The sequence below is a fragment of the Charadrius vociferus genome, unplaced genomic scaffold, assembly GCF_000708025.1.
Source record: "Charadrius vociferus isolate BGI_N301 unplaced genomic scaffold, ASM70802v2 scaffold1012, whole genome shotgun sequence".
NCBI lineage: Eukaryota > Metazoa > Chordata > Aves > Charadriiformes > Charadriidae > Charadrius > Charadrius vociferus.
The window spans coordinates 166,487-184,971 of record NW_009647359.1 but is presented as its reverse complement, the minus strand read 5'-3'; the positions used below and the strand labels follow the sequence as shown (position 1 = coordinate 184,971).

The 18,485-nt window shown below is 37.7% G+C and overlaps 1 protein-coding gene across 1 annotated transcript in view; it reads left to right on the top strand.

The window, feature by feature from the left end:
* The window catches only part of FAM188B (family with sequence similarity 188, member B), a 77,315-nt gene that overhangs the window by 19,947 nt on the left and 38,883 nt on the right, over positions 1–18,485 (top strand). The window contains exons 6-13 of the mRNA XM_009880115.1: positions 5,142–5,200; positions 5,555–5,664; positions 6,781–6,897; positions 9,739–9,827; positions 14,428–14,529; positions 15,509–15,572; positions 16,940–17,005; positions 17,268–17,335. Coding sequence (XP_009878417.1) covers positions 5,142–5,200; positions 5,555–5,664; positions 6,781–6,897; positions 9,739–9,827; positions 14,428–14,529; positions 15,509–15,572; positions 16,940–17,005; positions 17,268–17,335 — 675 coding nt within the window. The remainder of the gene's footprint in view (positions 1–5,141; positions 5,201–5,554; positions 5,665–6,780; positions 6,898–9,738; positions 9,828–14,427; positions 14,530–15,508; positions 15,573–16,939; positions 17,006–17,267; positions 17,336–18,485) is intronic.

Here is an 18,485-nt window from a genome sequence, read left to right as displayed (position 1 = left end):
TGCAACATTTCAGATAAAAGAATGGAAAGGAATGCAGAGTTGGAACAGCCTAACAGTAAATTACCTTTTCATGTTTCCTTCCATCTTTGTCTGTTTGTGATTCAGGCATTGTCCTTAAGCCACACGAAGAAGCACATGGCATCATCTCAAGCTTTCGTTAATGCTTCGGTGTGGCTTTGTAGGCAGGAAGCACAGTAAGAATAGTGCGGTCGGCATCTTCCCTGAGAGACCAACCAAACCCTCCTGGAGTGTGCTGAGCTGCCAGCTGGGGAATAAGTCTTTATTTGATTCTAGCAGTTGGCAATCAGAAGAATGGTGGCTGTAAAACAAACTGGAGACATCTTTGGGGAATATGGATTTAATAGTCCATATACAAATAGTCCATATACAAAAAGAGAGAGAGAGAGACTGTAGTTGCCAAATCGCTCAGTAGTGAAAACCTTCAAGTATCTGGAGTTGCGTAAGACCTATTATAACATAATGCTTGGACCGGAAAAAAAAGAACCTAAAATAAAAGTAACTGTTGTGACTTTTGTTTTGTGCCAATGGATTTATGGCATCAGAGCCTTCGACATAACATCTGTGTGTGCTGCCATTTGCCCTTTTAGTATTTTTCCAGCACTCCATAGGAAGAAGCACTTTGCAATTACTGGAAATGGCAAATGGCTTCTGTATCATTTCTTTATTTTTGGAAAGGACGTAAAACTGGAAATGTCCAGCTCATTGCCTAAAATGCATTCAGTCAATTGAGAATTTGCCTTGTTCACGCAAACACAGAGGGACTCCAGGTTTTCTCAAATGTAAGGCAAGAACAGACAGTATACATCCCGTTTTGCTGGTAGATCTTCACACCGTTTCCTTTCACTGTGTCTGCATATGAGCATTGGGGGGAGCACAGTAGGGAGCAGCATAAGAAGTTACCTGCATCTTAAAAACAATGAGATGTTTGCAGGTAACACAAGGAATTTTTGTCCCCCTATGTGTCATTCTACCTAAGATTAATTCACCAGGAGGTAAAATTTCTCTCTGCAGAATGTGTCCTTACCAATAGGCTGTTACCTGTATTCACCTTTTTTTGTAATAAATGAGGTAAGAGAACTACCCCACTCCTCAATGTAAGCTCCTGTCTTCTTCCAATTTAACATTTGATATTAGCTTTCAGGAAGATAATTTGTTTTGCTAAAATCTGTCAGGTAACAGTGGTTTGGACTTTTGAAAATCTGGGGTTTCTGACAGGGAATGTACGGCCATGAAAATTCCACATCCTTAAAAATAAATGGCCTAAAAGTTGAAGGCCAAAACCAGGCAGAGAATGGAGGGTTGTATTCACCTCCAGCGATGTGAACTGATCGCGTGTTGAAGTCTAGGAACCCTTCTCAATGCTTTACGGAGTGTCTCTTAGCTGGTGTCTTGTAAGAATCATTTAATGGAATTTTAGCTCCCTGTTTTATTTTACTGATACTTGTTTATTTTGCTGGCGACTGTTTGGAGTTGCTGAATGTAATGGTCAGTTCACACCAGTGGTGCTGTGCTCCTTGAAAAATCCAGTCTGGGGGTGTTGCACTGAAAAATCTTTGATGGAGTACAGTATGAATAAAGGAGCTACGCTTCTATTACCGTAGGCCTGGTTTTATAGCTGGAGATAAATATTTGTTCGTTGCCTATGAGGAAGCATTCTTGTTCAGGTGAGCCCAACTCATAATGCCGTAAACCGTCTTGTACCTCAGCCCGTAATTATAATCATATTTTTTTTCAGATACAAACCTTCCCAGCAAAGGTGTAGTTTTCTCCTGAATTGTCACTACAGTAAATAAAATTCAGCAGGGCAAACACATATTCTTGTGTGAGATTATTAGAAATGACCAATGACAAGTTTTTAGTTTACCTTTTTTATATCTGTCAATGAACCATCTGTTCATTAATTAATTTTTCATACCGCTAATGCACCAATCAAATCAGATTTAGGTCTTAACTAAAAAGGAAGTTTGGAGAAATTAAGTGTATGAGCTCTGTTACCAGACTTGCAAGCATGGAAGTATTTATATTAAATTTTCTTGACAAGGTCTTTTTCCCATAGAAGTGTATTGCCTGGTTTTGTTTATGATAATTTCCTTTGCACCTTTACAATATCTTTTAGTAATTCTGTTTTTATTATTTTGCCCCAAAGCAGTGGCAAGTGGCTTCGCATATAATGACCTTGTTTACCCTTTTGCAAATAGTAACAAAGTCTAATTATTTTCTTACCTACTCTCCAGATCTTACTGTCCTAAGAATGTCGTGTATATCTGCATGTGGCATAACAGCAGAAGACTGTAGGATGGCATTGGGACTTCCAAGCATCCTTCTGACACTAAATTATTATGCAGAAAAGATATATGTCCAGTAGAAAAGCTGTTGTAATCAGGCAGTGAAAATAAGTTTTACCAACACAGTCACCTTAAAGCCGCTGGTTATCAGTGTTTATTTTTTAAGCCCCTTTGTTTATTTGACCTCTTGTGTATGGTAGTATAAATAGGAAATAGTGGAATGTACATGTATTATTGTGCCGAGAAGTGCTTTCTCTGCGAGTTCAGCTATTTTGCGTAAATTCAGTTTTCTGCAATGCATGAAGATCAGATAGGAATGTTCAAATATTTAGAGAAAGTACTGTATAGTATGTTTATAATGAAACGTATTTTTTTCCTGTCCCATTTTTCTGCCATGACGGATGACTTCCCCCTTCCTAAGTATTCTAACTGTATGGTGTTACGTGTACAATAAATTTTCCTGGAACAGTAACCATCTGCTGAAATGGAAATTGCAATAAATGTCCTGACAGTGTTTTGAGAAACACAAGTTCCCCTTAAGGAGGGACCCTACACCTGCAAAAATACCCCACTTAACCAGAAAACACCCTACATCAATCTTTGATGTCAGCACTTTTCCTCAGCTTGATGGGAATTTCCTTGTGCCTTGAGAACGCAAAGCACTTTGCATCCCGGGCTTGGTTCTTCCTGGAATGGGTGTAGAACCAAAATCTTTTAGACTTTCCAGAAAGCAATAATGTTACAAAAACTGGTGCCAGGTGAGCTATATATGAATTGTACCATAGTTGACTTTATTTTCATTTATAGTTCTTATCAGATGGAACGCTACCAAGAAGTGTTTGGGACAGCAATGAATTGAGGGTGCTAATTTGATGTAGGGAGTGATCTACGTACCTAAACACAGGCATAGGCTATTTGAGACTCTGTGGTATCCACGACTTCTAACATAGCTAGGAGATATGGTACAGACCCAAGCCCTTCTGAAGCAGCAACTGAGGCCACATAGGATGCTGTAACCTGTCGTGCTGCATTCTTAAGTGTTAAGAGCTCTGTTTTTGCAAAACTAGATCAAAATGGGTTGGCCTAGGAAGAAACACATTATTCTCTAGGAAACAATAGACAATAGTGTGCAATCTCAGTCAAAACAAAAGTGTGGACTGTGGTTATGTCTAAGTGCAGTTAAATGACATGAGTACTTGGCTGAAAAACATTTCATTGGCAAGTTTAGTGTCATTGAGCCCCTTGCTGTGACCAGGAGAGATGAAAATACTAGCATTAGCCAGCAGAAAGAAATCTCAGCTGAAATTCAGTATTAGCAAAAAACAAGGAGAGATCTGATTGTATTTTGAACTATTTAAGTCAACAATATTAAACTGTATATCACATTAAAAGTATTGTTATATTCACTGAGAGCTCAATATTACTTATGCCGCTACACAAATTTGCTCTCAGTCCTCTTGTTCATATTGACCTGCTGAGCATTCTATTTATTTTTCCCTCATGTCTGTAGTAACATGTGTGATTCATTTCCATTCTATCTTTTCTGAATTTTGGACATCCACATTTCATTGCATAAATCCTTTAACTTTAGAGAGGAAAAAAATAAGTGTTTCTTTTCTTATAGTATCAAAGACTATAATCAAGAAAGGTGCCAAAATGCTTTCAAACTGGAAAAGTCCTCAGTGTGATATGTCTGTGTTCTGTTGTTATTCATCTTTCACACACTAAAAAAGGAAATTAAGTTAATGGAAAGTATGTGATATGACAGCAGTTGTTGCTATAATAATGTCGTACATACAAAGAATGTTGCTGAGGAAATTATTCCATACTATTTTTGAAAGGACTGTCAGTGCAATACCTTTTTTCCAAAGCGAAGGCCAATGATGCAGTATTGCTCTTTTGAAAAAAAAACCCAAAACCCACAAAAAAAACCCCTGACTTTTTACAGTAGTTATTTGAAACTTTTCCTTGGTTCTGAATTCGTTTTGGTATGAATTCAACAGGAAGAATAAATTCATCTCACCTCCAAAAATCTAGCATTCTACTTAAGCTGTGACTTCACAGCCAAGTTTAAATGTTTAGTCCTTTTAGTAGTTGTTTATATGAGTTCTTAACCTGTTATGTATGTAATACACAATTAAATCACAAGGGCAGTTGAACAACTTGTACTTGTTAGTGGATTAAAAGATTAACCTGCTGAAGGCAGCCAGTCTAACACCTATTCCCACTTATATTATTTAGATATTTCAAGTGATTTAATGACTAACTTGAGCCTCATCCTGATCCCCATCAGGGATGTAAATTTTATTTTATGTCCCGACCCTTCAAACAGAGAGGCAGTCACATATGCGTGAATATCATCACTTAAACTTCAGGTCAGTATAAAATCTGCCCCTGTGTATGAGCTTGCAGGACCTGCTGTATACTGAAATCATACAAATGAAATGAAACTGGTGTTGAAATAGGACTGAAATCCTAAATCAATTGCAGTGTATTGCTCTGTGTTGGCTGCTTTTCATGATGAACTCCTGAAAAACTAAAAAAGTTTTTGCTCAATCACCATTTATTTCTTTATATAAAAGTATTACTGAGACGGAGCTCCTTTGTATAGAACATTTTAAAAGCTAAAGGTGAAAGCCATTGAATATGTTTATCTATCTGCATCTTTTATTATCTCTCTCCCCACTCCCCCATATATATATGTATATATACACACACATACACAACATTAAATCTTTGTGTGGGCATACTCCATATTTCTTCTTGTTTATCAAACAACTTCTCTCATTTAAAGTGAACATTTGGTCATTCATTTTTTGATTAATTTTAATGTAGGAAATCTCCAACATCCACTTGCTCTAAAGAAGACCAGATGAAAGATGTCCTAGAATTAGGTAAGTTATGCCACGCGTCAGTTTGGCTTTTGCCATTGTATTCATCAGAGCAGCTGTAACCAAATACGTGCGAGTCCCTTCTTTTGTACCTCTTAGGTGATTCAAAGTAATTGCACTTGCTATTAACTTCTTGGATGAGACTGTGTAAAGGAGTCATTAAGAAGTAATCAAAAAAGGAGTGGCTGATGTATTTTCTATCTGTCCTTGCTGGCTGAAACTGTATTTTCTTTTTCATAAAGAAGGATGACAAGAAAACGTTAATTGTCGTATTGATGACCCCCTGGCACTAAGCCTTCTGGGGAATCAATTTGTTTCATTCAACGCATTATATGTTTTTGTTTTTTTTTCTTTCAGTTGATGTTGAAGAAGAAGAAACAACCGGAGAAGTTAGTAAGAACCCGTATCTTTCAACACTGCATATGCTTCAAGTAGTATCAAAACCAATTGATATTTCTCTTGCAAAAGTAAGACTATGATGGTATATTCAAATAGGTGTGTGAGAATGTTATTTCAGTTAAGTTAGCCAAAGCTGCAATGGATTCCTCTCTTGCATGTTTGCGTGGGATTTAACATGTGCTGTATTCATTCCTGAGTATATTCCTTATTTGGTATTCAGGTGAAAAATTAATATAGGGATGCCTGTCCATAATTCAGAAAGATACCAGAAGAGCATGCCAAAATGCACTTGGAGAACAGATAATAGCTTTAATTAATGAAGCTTGTATTATTTTCTTGATGCCTCTAGTCAGTTACTCATGTACTTGTTCTCCAGTCCTTTAAATTTGACAGTGGTTCAGAACAAGTTTATTATTCCCCTATCACTGTTTCTCCCTTGCGTATCTTCCATGTTTGAAGCAGACATGGAACCATTAAATACTTTTAATATTTTTCTTCCCATTCAGACAGAGGGGGAAAAAAACCAGAGAAAAGATAATGAGTATCTTCCAATTTCATTTCTAGATCAAAGAGGCCGGCGTAACTATGCAAACACGGAGCAGTCTGTTCTTATTTACTCAGCTTTACTTTAGCATGAACGCAATTTCTTCAGTTCAGCTATTGCTGAATAATAGTGGTCTGCAGTTGTTCAGGGCCAAGATCTGAATTTGGCATATGATGATATGCCATCAGTCAAGCATCTGAGTAACATTTATCTCATACTAGGAACTTTGACAGGCAAAACAGTCTGCCTTTTCTCCATACGTGCCCAGCGGGGTCCTTTTCTCCCTCATGTAAGCATTAGTAAGCGTTGCCCTTCTAGCTGTTAAATTTAAGGCAATATTCTGTCATGCTTTCATGGGAAACTCTGCCCCAGACGATCTGCATGAACAGTTTCCTGTGCTGAGCAGCACACAGCATTATGAGTTGAAGGAATACTGCAGGAAAAGGAAAAAATTGCTCGGTTTCATTGGAATGTTGCTATTTACAGTATATATAAAACAGAAAAGGGTGGCTGTAGTGAATTAGTCATTACCTTTCCACACTCCTCCTTTCTTTTCTACAAATTACTGCAAGAAAACATACCTGTGTTTTGGATTTGTTTTTAAAATGAGAACTTTTTTCTTTCCTTTTTTTTTTAATAGGAATTAAAGAATCTTTTGTTTGGCTCCAGTCTTTGTTGCTTCAGTGAAGAATGGAAAATACAGAGTTTTACATTTAATAACATACCTCAGTTAAAATATGGCATTGTGCAAAAAAAGGTACTGTAAATTACTTCCTTAAAAAAAAAAAAGTGATCTTTGCTTTTTACACTGAGTTTACAAAGGCTGTGTGTTTTAGCAGTAAAAAAAAGTCTTCTAAAGACTCTTCTCTTTCTTTAACTTCTCTGGTTACCACTGGATGATGTCACCTTGTCAAGTCTTGCTGGGAGACTTGAGATGGATGGAATATTTCTGAGGAAAACTTAAAAGTAGCTACAGAAAGTGTGCATGTGTGTGTGTGTGAGGGGAATTATTTGTAGGGAGGAAGACAAACCGCTTCAGCTGAAAGCTAGTAGTGGCAAAAGAGTAAAAGGACATAAATCAAGAGTGGAGTTTAAGAGAAAAGGGATATGTAGGGGCAATATTTAACAAGTTTAAGATGGAGCTTGATCTATCTCAAAATGGGGGGATGTAGCAAGAATTACCTGCAGTGCCTGGGAAATCACAAGGAGATTTTTGCCTCTTAAAGATATGGAGGTCACATGCTGAGGCTCATTCCTGAAATAAAAGGGAGAAAATGCCTCGGCAGCATCACTGGGGACTGCTGGTGGGACCCTTTTGCAGCCATGTTTCTGTAATTCTGGACTGCAGCCACGAGATGCCAGCTCCTCCCTAAACCAAGGTTTTCACCAGTTTCTAGGCATCATCTACCAAGTGGCCCTTTCTGAAGTCCCCGCCAGCTCCCTGTGATGACCAGAGCTGGTAAAACCACCATGCCATGACTAGGGTGAGCCTGGACACAACCCATAGAAATTTTTGGTGCTTACAAAGATCTCTCTGGTCTAGGGTGTTCAGTGGGAGACTCACTCATCTGGTGTCTGTCTTGTCAGCCTTGCCTGGGCATCTGACTCTTACAGACTGAGACTGCAGTGCTTCTGCTCCGTATGCCAGATGCAGTTGGTCAGCCTGCTTTCTCAGACTCAGACATGCAAGGGCACAGGATGTGTAGCTGCCTCCAAAACCAAACAGGTCCATTATAAAAATGCATCCTCCTCAGCTGCAGCTTAGTGCTTTTGTCTCTGCCCTGTGACTCTGTACATACGCTTCTGTGATATCCGTGCACCAGGTCTCGTCTATTAAAAGCAAGGATCTGAGGACTTCAGTAAAGACTAGGGAAGGAGTAGACTCCTCCTTACAAAAGACTCATCAGGCTTCTGCGCTGATGCAGAAAATCTTTATTTGGCCTGAGAGAAGCAGACCATTGCGTACTATACAGAAATGAGAGGAAGAGAGGCTTTGGGGCAAGGACAGTGGCTAATAAACATGTCATTAAGATGTTTAATTAACTTACCTTGTCTAGTTAAATATTTCATTAGGGTGAAGATCTCAGAAGAAAGCTGCTTATGTTTAAATAAAACCTAGCGGAAAAAAGATATTAAATGTTAATTTAAACTCTAAAAGGAGCCATGGCATTAATGTTCACTGGTCCACAGAAAATGTGTTGTTTCTTTGGTGTTTCCACACCCTGTTGCTAGAGAAAGGATCCCTCATCACTTCTAGCAAATCACTGGCCATTAAATTCCGCACTGTAAATTCCTCAACAGGAGCACCAGACTGTTCTACTTAGATGTGTTTATTTCAGAGAGATAATATGTTCCTCCTCACTTCCAAAATTCATTTCAGCTGAAACAATCGTTTAATTCTCTCCTATGTTAAGTTTCTGTGGTGCTATAAGAAGATACTTAGAATGGTTCCTATAATTTTTTTGACTGGGAGGCTTTCCCTGGTGGATTGAAATAAACCTTACTTTTTTCCTTAATGTATTTCAGACAATTCACTCATTAGTTATGTAAGTATATAATCGAGAGATTGTGTGTGTGTAATATAAATGAGAAAATGGAAGGTACCAATATCTAAGCTGTTTCCTGATTACAGAACCTTTATTTTCTAGGTTGCGTACTGTGCAAGGTCCCATTTCCTTTGGCTTGATGCTGTACTTAGGACAACCTGAGAATTGAACCGATCACTTTGGTCACATTGCTATTTGAAAGTAGCAATGCTGGCTGCACTTTTCATTCTCCTCCAGGGTTTTGAGAGGAGTTTGACAGGTCCTAAACTGAATCATCACAGCCTGGTCGTGATCTACAGAGGAAATCAGGGGTGCAACTGTAGTATATGATAGTGGTGCAATCCTGGGTTAATCTCATGCTATGGAGAGTGACAGCAGCGTAGCTTTGGCACAGGTTAAAATCAGAACACAGACTCTCCAGAAAACCTGCTGGGTGATCCATGCTTTCTTACCCTCATTGTTTTTCTAATTTTACCTGGGTGGACAAAGCTAACACTGATATGGGATGTTGGTTTAGATCATCACAGAATCATAGAATGGTTTGGGTTGGAAGGGACCTTAAAGATCATCTAGTTCCAACCCCCCTCCCATGGGCAGGGACACCTCCCACCAGCCCAGGTTGCTCCAAGCCCCATCCAACCTGACCTTGAACCCCTCCAGGGATGGGGCAGCCACAGCTTCTCTGGGCAATTTGTTCCAGTGCCTCACCACCCTCATAGTGAATTTTTTTTTCATGATATCTGTTCTAATCTAGATCTGTATTTGTTTGCATAATCTTAGAAGAGATTTAAAAAAACCTTTCCTTTGATGTTATAGATGTCTAGGCATTTTCAGGAAAAGTAGGTGGGAAACACAATACCAGTTAGTAACACTGATTTTGGTTGGCTTGCAAAAAAATAGAACAGCAGAGAGCACTACAAAGTCGTGGATGGAAAGAGAGAGATGAAAGAATGGCCTAAGCCTGAATGGAAGCACATGGCTTGCAAAAGTTTTCACCAGCATCAAACAGTGCAAATTATTTTGTTCATGGAGTGTCCCGTTATTCCCCTCAGGGTGGCCCATGTGGAGTTCTGGCTGCAGTTCAAGCTTGTGTCCTACAACAGCTTATTTTTGCAGACAGTAACAGGAATAAAGACACTCGGTAAGTCAGCAATTGACATCAGAAATGCTTTCCATACAGAAGTAAAAAATTTTTTTCTTTGCAGCAGCCACTCAGGAGCCTTTTGAGTTTGAACTTATTGAACTTCTCTTTGTCTCAGAGAGAGAAAGAAAGTAACATATGATTTACTTGTATTTACTTCCCTTTCAACTGTGGGAATTTAGAGGCTGGTGTTTTATTTGTATAATTACTTGCTTGTGATTAACCCAAGAACCTCTAAAAAATTGAACGGCTTGAATTGAGGCCAATGAAAATTATTTAACCTTGAGATCCCATGGAGATGTGATTTCAAAGGAAATGCAATCAGAGCTTGAAAGACTGTGAAATTCATGCAGTTTTTGACACTAAGAATCCCAGGGAGAGTAAAATATTAGAGTTATAGCTATTTTTTTTCCTTGCTACTGTGTTTGATCTTTCACATTTAAACTCCTTAATAGAATTTGAATTTAAATTCTGTGTCTGTATTTTCTACTTACTTAAATGGAATATTGTTAAGTATTGCTAGTGTCAAGGAAAATTGCTTGGACTGCTGTAATATTAACGTAGTTGTCACTTTGCTTGAAGGAACAGAACTTATTTAATGAAAGGCTGGAAAATAATGTCTACAAAATTTCTTTATTGCCAGACTTGTATTCGCCTTTTGTTTTCCATAAGAACTTAAATGCGTTACAAAAGAGAAATCTCGCAAAGCTTTCCTGTGCTTTATAGGTACAGTTTGTTGAATAGGGGTAACGGTATTTTACTGGTTTACCCTGCCACTGCCTTGTGCTATTTGTGGGTGATACACTGACCCCAGTTTAGTCAGAAAAAAGCTTTCATGCTGAGATTTTTCTTGAAGTTCATTACCTTACAATGTAAAAATGTTCATCATGTATAAAAATTTGACCTTAAATATACACTTTTCTGCTTTGAACTGTTTAGGAAAGTGACAGGGTCTCTGTTGATTTTCCTTAATTTTGTCTGACTGGCACTTAATGTAAATTCATTATTTGGGCTGTTTTCATCAATAACGGAGAGAAAAAGGCACTTGTAGAACATCGTTATTTGTCTTCAGCACCCAGGATGGGAGTTGAGAGTTAATTAAAGGATTACCAGGCCCTAGAGGGTCCACACAGGTGCCCAGGTCCAGGAGTACTAGTGGGTAAGCAGTCCTGGTACCATACACCTAGTAAGCCATTAGAAATGTTAAAAAACAGGCTTAGAGTCTAAATACAATACTGAAAGTTTTACTGTTACTACTACTATTGCTGTTGCCAGCTATTATTGGCACTGATTGCTTGCGGACCCCAAGACAAGAGCCAAATAAACAAGATGCTATGAATTCATCACTTGAAAGTTGCCTGTTCCTTGAAGTCACTTAAGGCAATTAGCATGGACTGATAAAGAGATAGGGACGGTGGTATAATATGTGTGCAGAGTGTAATGTCAAGGTAATTGTATGTTATGCAGTTTAGCTTTTTTCTTCTTCCGTTCAGTTCTTTCAGTCTGTAAGTCATACCAAGAGCCTGCTGTTCAGAGCACAATTTTTAAAAGTGCAAAAATTAGCTAGCAAAACTTTAGTATTCTCATTTAGATTATAATGAGAGTAGACTTTTCAAGGCAGAATGAGGCTTCTGTCCACATAAAAGAAAAAAATCAGAAACTTCTGTGGAAGAAAATCTGTACTTATTTAGATTCTATGAGAAAGAATCTCCACAGAATTCACTGAAGAATTATTTCTGGTTGTGAACACCAAGAATTTGTTTCGGCTTGGAGTATAGCCTTTGATCATCGGCTCCTTGGTCCCTTTGAGTCTTGGGTCATCCTTAGTAAAAATAGAGATGTTAACCTTTTCCTCTTTCAACATGGTTCAGTGATTGTAAATGTCATAAAATTGTGTGGCATCCAAATAAGTGGATTGAGGCCAGATTGTTTAAACTATAAGTGTCCCAACTCATGCCAGCTGCAACCTATCCTGTTTACTTGGCAATATTTGCCTCTCCTTTTTTTCCCATCCAGCTAAAAGATTTTGTTTTTACGTATTTTGTATATGAAAAATGCTGCTGAAGTATGCAGAAAGTCTCCAAGGAATTTCAGGTTAGCTGGTGAGCTCTTCGTCTTTATGCACAGAAATGCTAAAAGCCTCCAGGCTCCTAAAAATGAATAGCAAGATGGACTGTTTTATTCATGAGATAAACATATTTTTCTTATGATGTGTTTGCCATGGGCAGAAACTCTTAGTCAGGCAGAAAGAAAGAGAAGTCTCAGAGCTTGAAATGAGAGGATTAATATTCCTTTCTAATTCTAACCTGAGTTTTCAAATTATTAGTCACTTCACAATAAGTGTCTCACTTCAGGCTTCTTCGACATTCAAGAAATAATTATCATGTCTCCTTACTCCGCTGCCTCTCTCAGACACACAAATTAGTTGCTATGCTTCCCATAAATTCCTGAGTGTCTGTATTAGAACACAGGCAGAGATAAGAGAAAGTTGTGATTCTATTTTCTTTACTTGAAAACTCTCACCAATTATTTCCCATATCTCACATCCTTCAGAGAGGGAAGCATTCTCTAAATGAACATTATATTCAAGGCAGACATTGAACTTGAAAGTCTGTTTAATTTTTTGATGTTTGGTGTTTCTTGTTTAGTCTTTTGAATTATTAGATCTTTTACTCAAGTTCTGGGAACAGGTTTTGACATCATCTCCCATGCTGGTAACACTATAAGGCTGATAATATCTGAATTTCAAAGACTGCCATTCTTGAAGCCACTAGAGAAAATTCCAGTTCTGAGCCTCCCAGGGGCGTGGATCTGTTGTCCACTTCTTCAGGCTCATAGATGTTGGATTTTATTCTTAAATCTACCAGTTTTCCCTTATATGACTTTTGGCCTCATAGTCCTTTATTTCTCCATTCACATCTTGGAAATCAGAGTAACAGGAGGTATTAGAAGACTTCACAAAGTACAGTTTGTAGGAAATGTGTTGACAGTGTTGCTTTCCTGTTTGGGACATATAGACTACTGTAAACATTCCATAGTTTTGCAAATCATTGTGTAATTTCCAAGCCAAGCATTTAAGTGAAACTGTTTCAGAAACAGTGGGGCTGCACAGACCAATACTGGGTCGGTTACCATGTTTTAGGTCACCACTTTGAGACATACCTTATTAAAAAAATGCAAGTATAGTGTTTATTGCAGATGATACTTTAGATAAAGTTTAGTAGTAGGTAAGAACGTTGTGGTGTAGATTTGTATATAAGAGTTAAGAAATAATAAATTAAGTATGAAGGCCTTTATAAACTAAAAATCATATTCAATATATTAAAAAATCCTGTTGAAGAATATTAAAACTAATTTATTACAGATTTAAAGATGGATTAGATTCTCTTGTCTGTTATTTGCCAATGCAGTATTGTTCCCTAATGCACATTTACCTGTTTTTTTGTCCAACCAATTATTGTTGTCCAACCAATATATGTATTCTGAAACAGCATCCACACTTTCTTTCAGAAGATTAGTTTTCAGGGTATGATTATAGATCTGTGTATGATCAGTGCCTGTTGCTGATCACAATTTAGTCTTTTCTTGATTTTGGTCCATTGCTCTTAACGATAACAATCATTCCTTATAAATCAGACACCATCTTTAGTATTCATCTCCTAGAATTGGAAGTTGTGCATATCATCTCTTAGATTGACCTGTATTACACGTGTATTGTCATAGAAGATACAGACACAGGCTAGCAAGCTTACCATTGCTGAGCTTAAGTACCCATAACAGCAGTTTAACCATCACTATGAGCAGCAGAAGCTCATCCAGATCCCCCAAAATGCAACACGCTCCTGTTAACACTTGACCTAGATGAATGAACTTCCCTCAAATTTCTGTTTTGTTTCTGACTTCAGAAGAGACCTACCCACTGTGCCGAGAGTTTTACTGGCAACCTAAAGAGGAGGTTGTTCTAGATACAGCTCTATTCACCGGATCTGATTATTTTCAGTAACATCCGAGGTACCTTCTTAAATGCCTAAAATAAGATTTAAGGTGGTCCACCCCAAAGAATGTTTCCAGAAAGCCCATATTTCAGTGGTGACTTCAGTTACATCTCTCTCTTTAGAGCTCTTTAGGTGCTGAACAGCAGCACTACATCCTCCTATCACCTATCACCTCCTATCACCTTCAGTCCAGTGCTGAGAAGCGTTCATACTGTGTGCGCAGTGAGTGCTTTCATGGCATTTTATTCAGATGTTTGATCTTCAGAAAAAGGTCAGATTCCACTGTGCCTTTATACCTGGTGTGTCAGTAACAATACAAGCGCCCTGTTCAACTTACAGGACTTTTTTGTGTTGGCCAACCAAGTTGTCTCTATCTTGACTATAGAAGGAACTGAGATACCTAAATGATAATTTTCTGAGGCAACTTTCCAGAGCCTCATTATTAGGCATTACTATAGTCTCTAAAAAAAATGCTTTTGTTCTTTTAGCTAAAAACCTGCTATGAATCTGCCTATACCATAACTGGGGCAGTTTGCCCTCTATTAAGTAAGCTTCTCAATGCTCATTTTGGTACTCGTGTGTTTCTTGCATTTCCTGGACTGCAGTTGTCTTCAGCCTTCAGAAGTTCACAGGACCAAATGCCTCACCATGGCTATTGCAGACATACTGTGGCGTGCGGGAGGCAATGAAAAAGCAATTGTGGCACTGTAAGTAGGAGAAGCAGTTTTAGTTATTGTACGATGCTCCTATACTTGTGTCTCATAGATGCACATAGTTCAGAAAATTAAAATTTTGTAAGATGTATTTATGCAGTCTAAAATGGCTCAGGGAGAAATGCAAAATGTCATTTGTGCTGTCCCAGTAGCTGGGACAAAATAGTCAAATTCTTTGAAACTGCTGTGAAAGATCCTTTCATTTAGGCTAGGATTCCTTCAAAATCTTTACCAAGAGTTATTTTTCCAGATGCAGCATTTTACTCCAACAATTTTGTATTGCAGGATATTCTGTTATGGCTGGGATTAATTTCCTTTTGCTGTAGCTGCCTTCTAGTTACTTAGTTTATGCTATGCAATTAGGCTGCTTGTACACAGCACATGTAACTTTTAGATAGCTAGCTTTGGCTCTACTGGATCTTACGCGATATTTTCAAGTGAGCCAGGTTTTGTGAGAATAGGTCATTTCTTTTATTAGGTAGACTAAGATAGCTGAAAAATAACAGAGAAGCTTTTGGGCACAGAAATTCTTCTTCAAACCTGAAATAGAAGCAGCAAATTCAAAGACATTTCAAATTATATTTTGCATCTATAAAATGCTTCATCTGTGATGCTATTGTACATATGTTCTACTGCTTGTTTTAATGTCATTGCTCTAATATTCTTTTCCAATAAAAAGTGTCATTAGCATCTAAAACTTATATTTATCCTCTTTCTGTGTAGAGAAACTTATAATTCACATTAAATAGACTGAGAGGGCACAGCACAGCTAAAGTATATGCTTTATCGGTAAAAGTTTGTTTAATATGTAATAAAAAATTATTATGCAAGAGGTGCTTTTTTAAAAAAGGGGTTAAAAATAATAATACAAAATCTTTGACTCATCATTGTTCATATAACATGTTGTTTTCTCTTTAATGCCATTTTGTTCCTTTTAACATGAGGTTTGGTTTTGTCTGAATATCCTCTTCAGGCCATCAGGAAGACAGCAGTTCACTCCCGTAGGAAAATACAAGGCAGATGGAATCTTGGAAACTGTAAGGCTCTGTGTAACTCACAGTAACATTCTCCATATATCCTTTTTCTGGCTTTTCTTATTTTAGTACAATGAATTAGATTTCCATTCCTCTCTTAGTGTTTTAAAATATTTTATGTTAAATTAGTTATTTTCATCCAAAACCCAATAGGAAATAACAAAGTCCTGTAGTCTGTCTGGCTCTGACTTGTCGTGGTGTCTGTGGGCAATTGGGCTTTCTGAAGTCCTTTTTGTTCCCTCTACCTTTCAAGCTTATAAACTGTCTACTTTTACTGGTACGCAGTAAAGGTGAACACAGATCCTTTCAAGTTGACCAGTATGGCCATGAGCACCGAAAGATAGTGTTTTCTTCTTGTCTCACACAGAATTCTTTGCCCTTTTTTTTTTTCATCCAGAAGCTCCAAATGGCAAAAAACTTTCCAGTTATGCCTTTATTTCCATCTGAAGCTCTCAAATGGCTTTGCAAACACTGATCCCATAAGCCAGGCTTTAGTGGTTTAAGGAAATATTACTGGCCTCCTACATGGAGGAATGGATGTGTCAACAACTTTTCAGAACCAGACAGTTTGGGAACAATTGGAAGTGAAAACCTGTGTAAATAGGGTGAATACAGCAGAAAACCTTGGCTACAACGTGCTCTTCCAAGAGACGAGATAGATTATTTAATTAATATGTTAACATAGTTCTAAGCTGCTGGCTGTTTCTGAGTAGAACTGACACCATCGTGCTGCCTCTAAGTACTGCATGTCAAAGGTCATGTGGATGTAGCCAATGTGATGGAAAGGGATATAATCCAGACTGCTTGGTTTTTCCTCACACAGCATTCTCAAGACTGTAATTTCTGTCAAAAGCTGAAGATGGAAACAAAGACAATGTTGAAATAAGGGCCTGTATCTGTAAACTCTCCTGAACTTCATGTTAAACAGGAGTATTCATGGGAGTATTCTCTGAATACAATTAGAAGTGCTCAGATACATGCCTGCTATAGATGGCTCACCAAATAGGTACAAACTCCTGAGCTACTTGCCCATTCTATGTCTCATAAAGCTGCACTATTCCTATGTTTATTCTAGGAATTAATTTTAATTGCATAAACAATGCTTAAAATTGAACCAAACTGTCTGTTCAACAAACTTAACAACAAGAAGCAGTATTTAAAAATTCAGAATATATGAAGTGCTGAGGTGCAATATTATACCAAGTCACAACAGTAAGAGGTAGATTTCATTAGATCTTTATTCAATTTTGTTAGTTCAGTTCTTTCCAGTCAGATTTAAAGTTTTGTCCAATTTAGTTCAGCTTTCACGTTATAAAACATGAGTTATTATTGTTTCAGTTACTTTTTTTTCTTCTTACATTTCTTCCCAGCTAATACTACATAGTGCCACAAGATATGAAGATCTGATTGTGTTTCTTCAGCAGAATATTCGCCAGGTACTGTGTATAGAGAAGATACTAAACCTGTTATGGTTCAGCTGCCAGTTTTTCTGTGTTTACCAGTCTCACATGATATCTTCCGAATGCTGTTTCATATGCTGTATGGACGTGTCTTGCCCTTTAACAAACAGAGCAACAAATTCACTTTTAGCATGAACAAGAACAATTCTTCCTGCTTTCTGTTCGATTTGCGTTTCTTTAGGATTGGGCAGAAAATGTACACAACAAACAAAATAAAACCAGTCCTTTTCGTTTTCAGTTTGAGACTGGTCCCTGTGGGTGCATCCTTCTGACTGTTTCTGTCATCTTATCAAGATCTATCAATCTGTGAGTATCTTTGCATCCCTGTTTCATAAACTGCAAAGCAAACAAACTGTGCATAGTGAGGAAACAGCCATGATGTACTTAACTCTCTCTCCTTTTTAATCCATCTTGATGTTTACTCCAGTAAATACAGGGAAGTTATGCAGATTTACTCACCTAATCTTAGATATTTTTTGTTGCATAAAGACACACACACACATATATATGCTGTTAAAGTGGCAGTGATCAGCCCACCGTATCTGATACAAATGACTCCATCTAAACATTAGGCATCAGGTGTAAGGTAGTTGGCTATGCTCCCTGTCTTGACAGCTGAAAGCAAGACTTCTTTAGAGGGTTATTTATTTCACATACTTTAGGTATCGGTCTCAGGTCGGGATGAATAACTTGTGATGCCCCAACCTCTCCATCAATGCTAATGATAAAGAAAGGCTAATATGAAATAAAAGGATTAGGCAGCTAATTTTTAGATGGTTTTAAGTAAGCATCCTGGTATGACAAATCTGGTCTCAGTTTATTGGTGTAATAAATATGCTGAACTCTAACTAAGGGATAGTCTTTATAGCCTTTTTTAAAAAGTAATTGAGGCTTGCCCAAGCACAGTTGTAGTTAATTGTGCTTTTATACAGATCAAACATATTTCTGTGGTGCTGTGGCTATAGGAGCAGGTCAGAATATAAAAGCTTTCTTCATTTTGTCAAATTCCACTTCTGTAAAAATCTCCTAGTCAAAAGAACTGTTCCCTGACAACTTGCAATAACAGCTGACATGAAGAGAGCAGCTGCACTTGATAGCAGCACAGGTATGATTTATGTAAACGTTTATTCCTTAAATCTCTGGATGGTCTTGAAAATAATAGCAACTTAGTCCAAATTTATGATACGCATTTGGTTGCTCACCTACTTAAGAGTCCTACTAGTGTTTGCAGATTGTTTTTTGTTTTTGTTGTTATTTCTTCCTTTCTTTTGCTTACAGTAACACTACAGGCCATTGGCTTAACTCCACTTTAACACAAATGATGTGGTAATTTATAGCATATGTCATTTATTCTCAGTTTTCTGAGCTAATTACAGCAGAGACGTCCAGTTTAGTAAGGGTATTTGAGAAAGTAATGATATATTTGGCATTTTGTAGGATCACCAAAAGCAGGAAT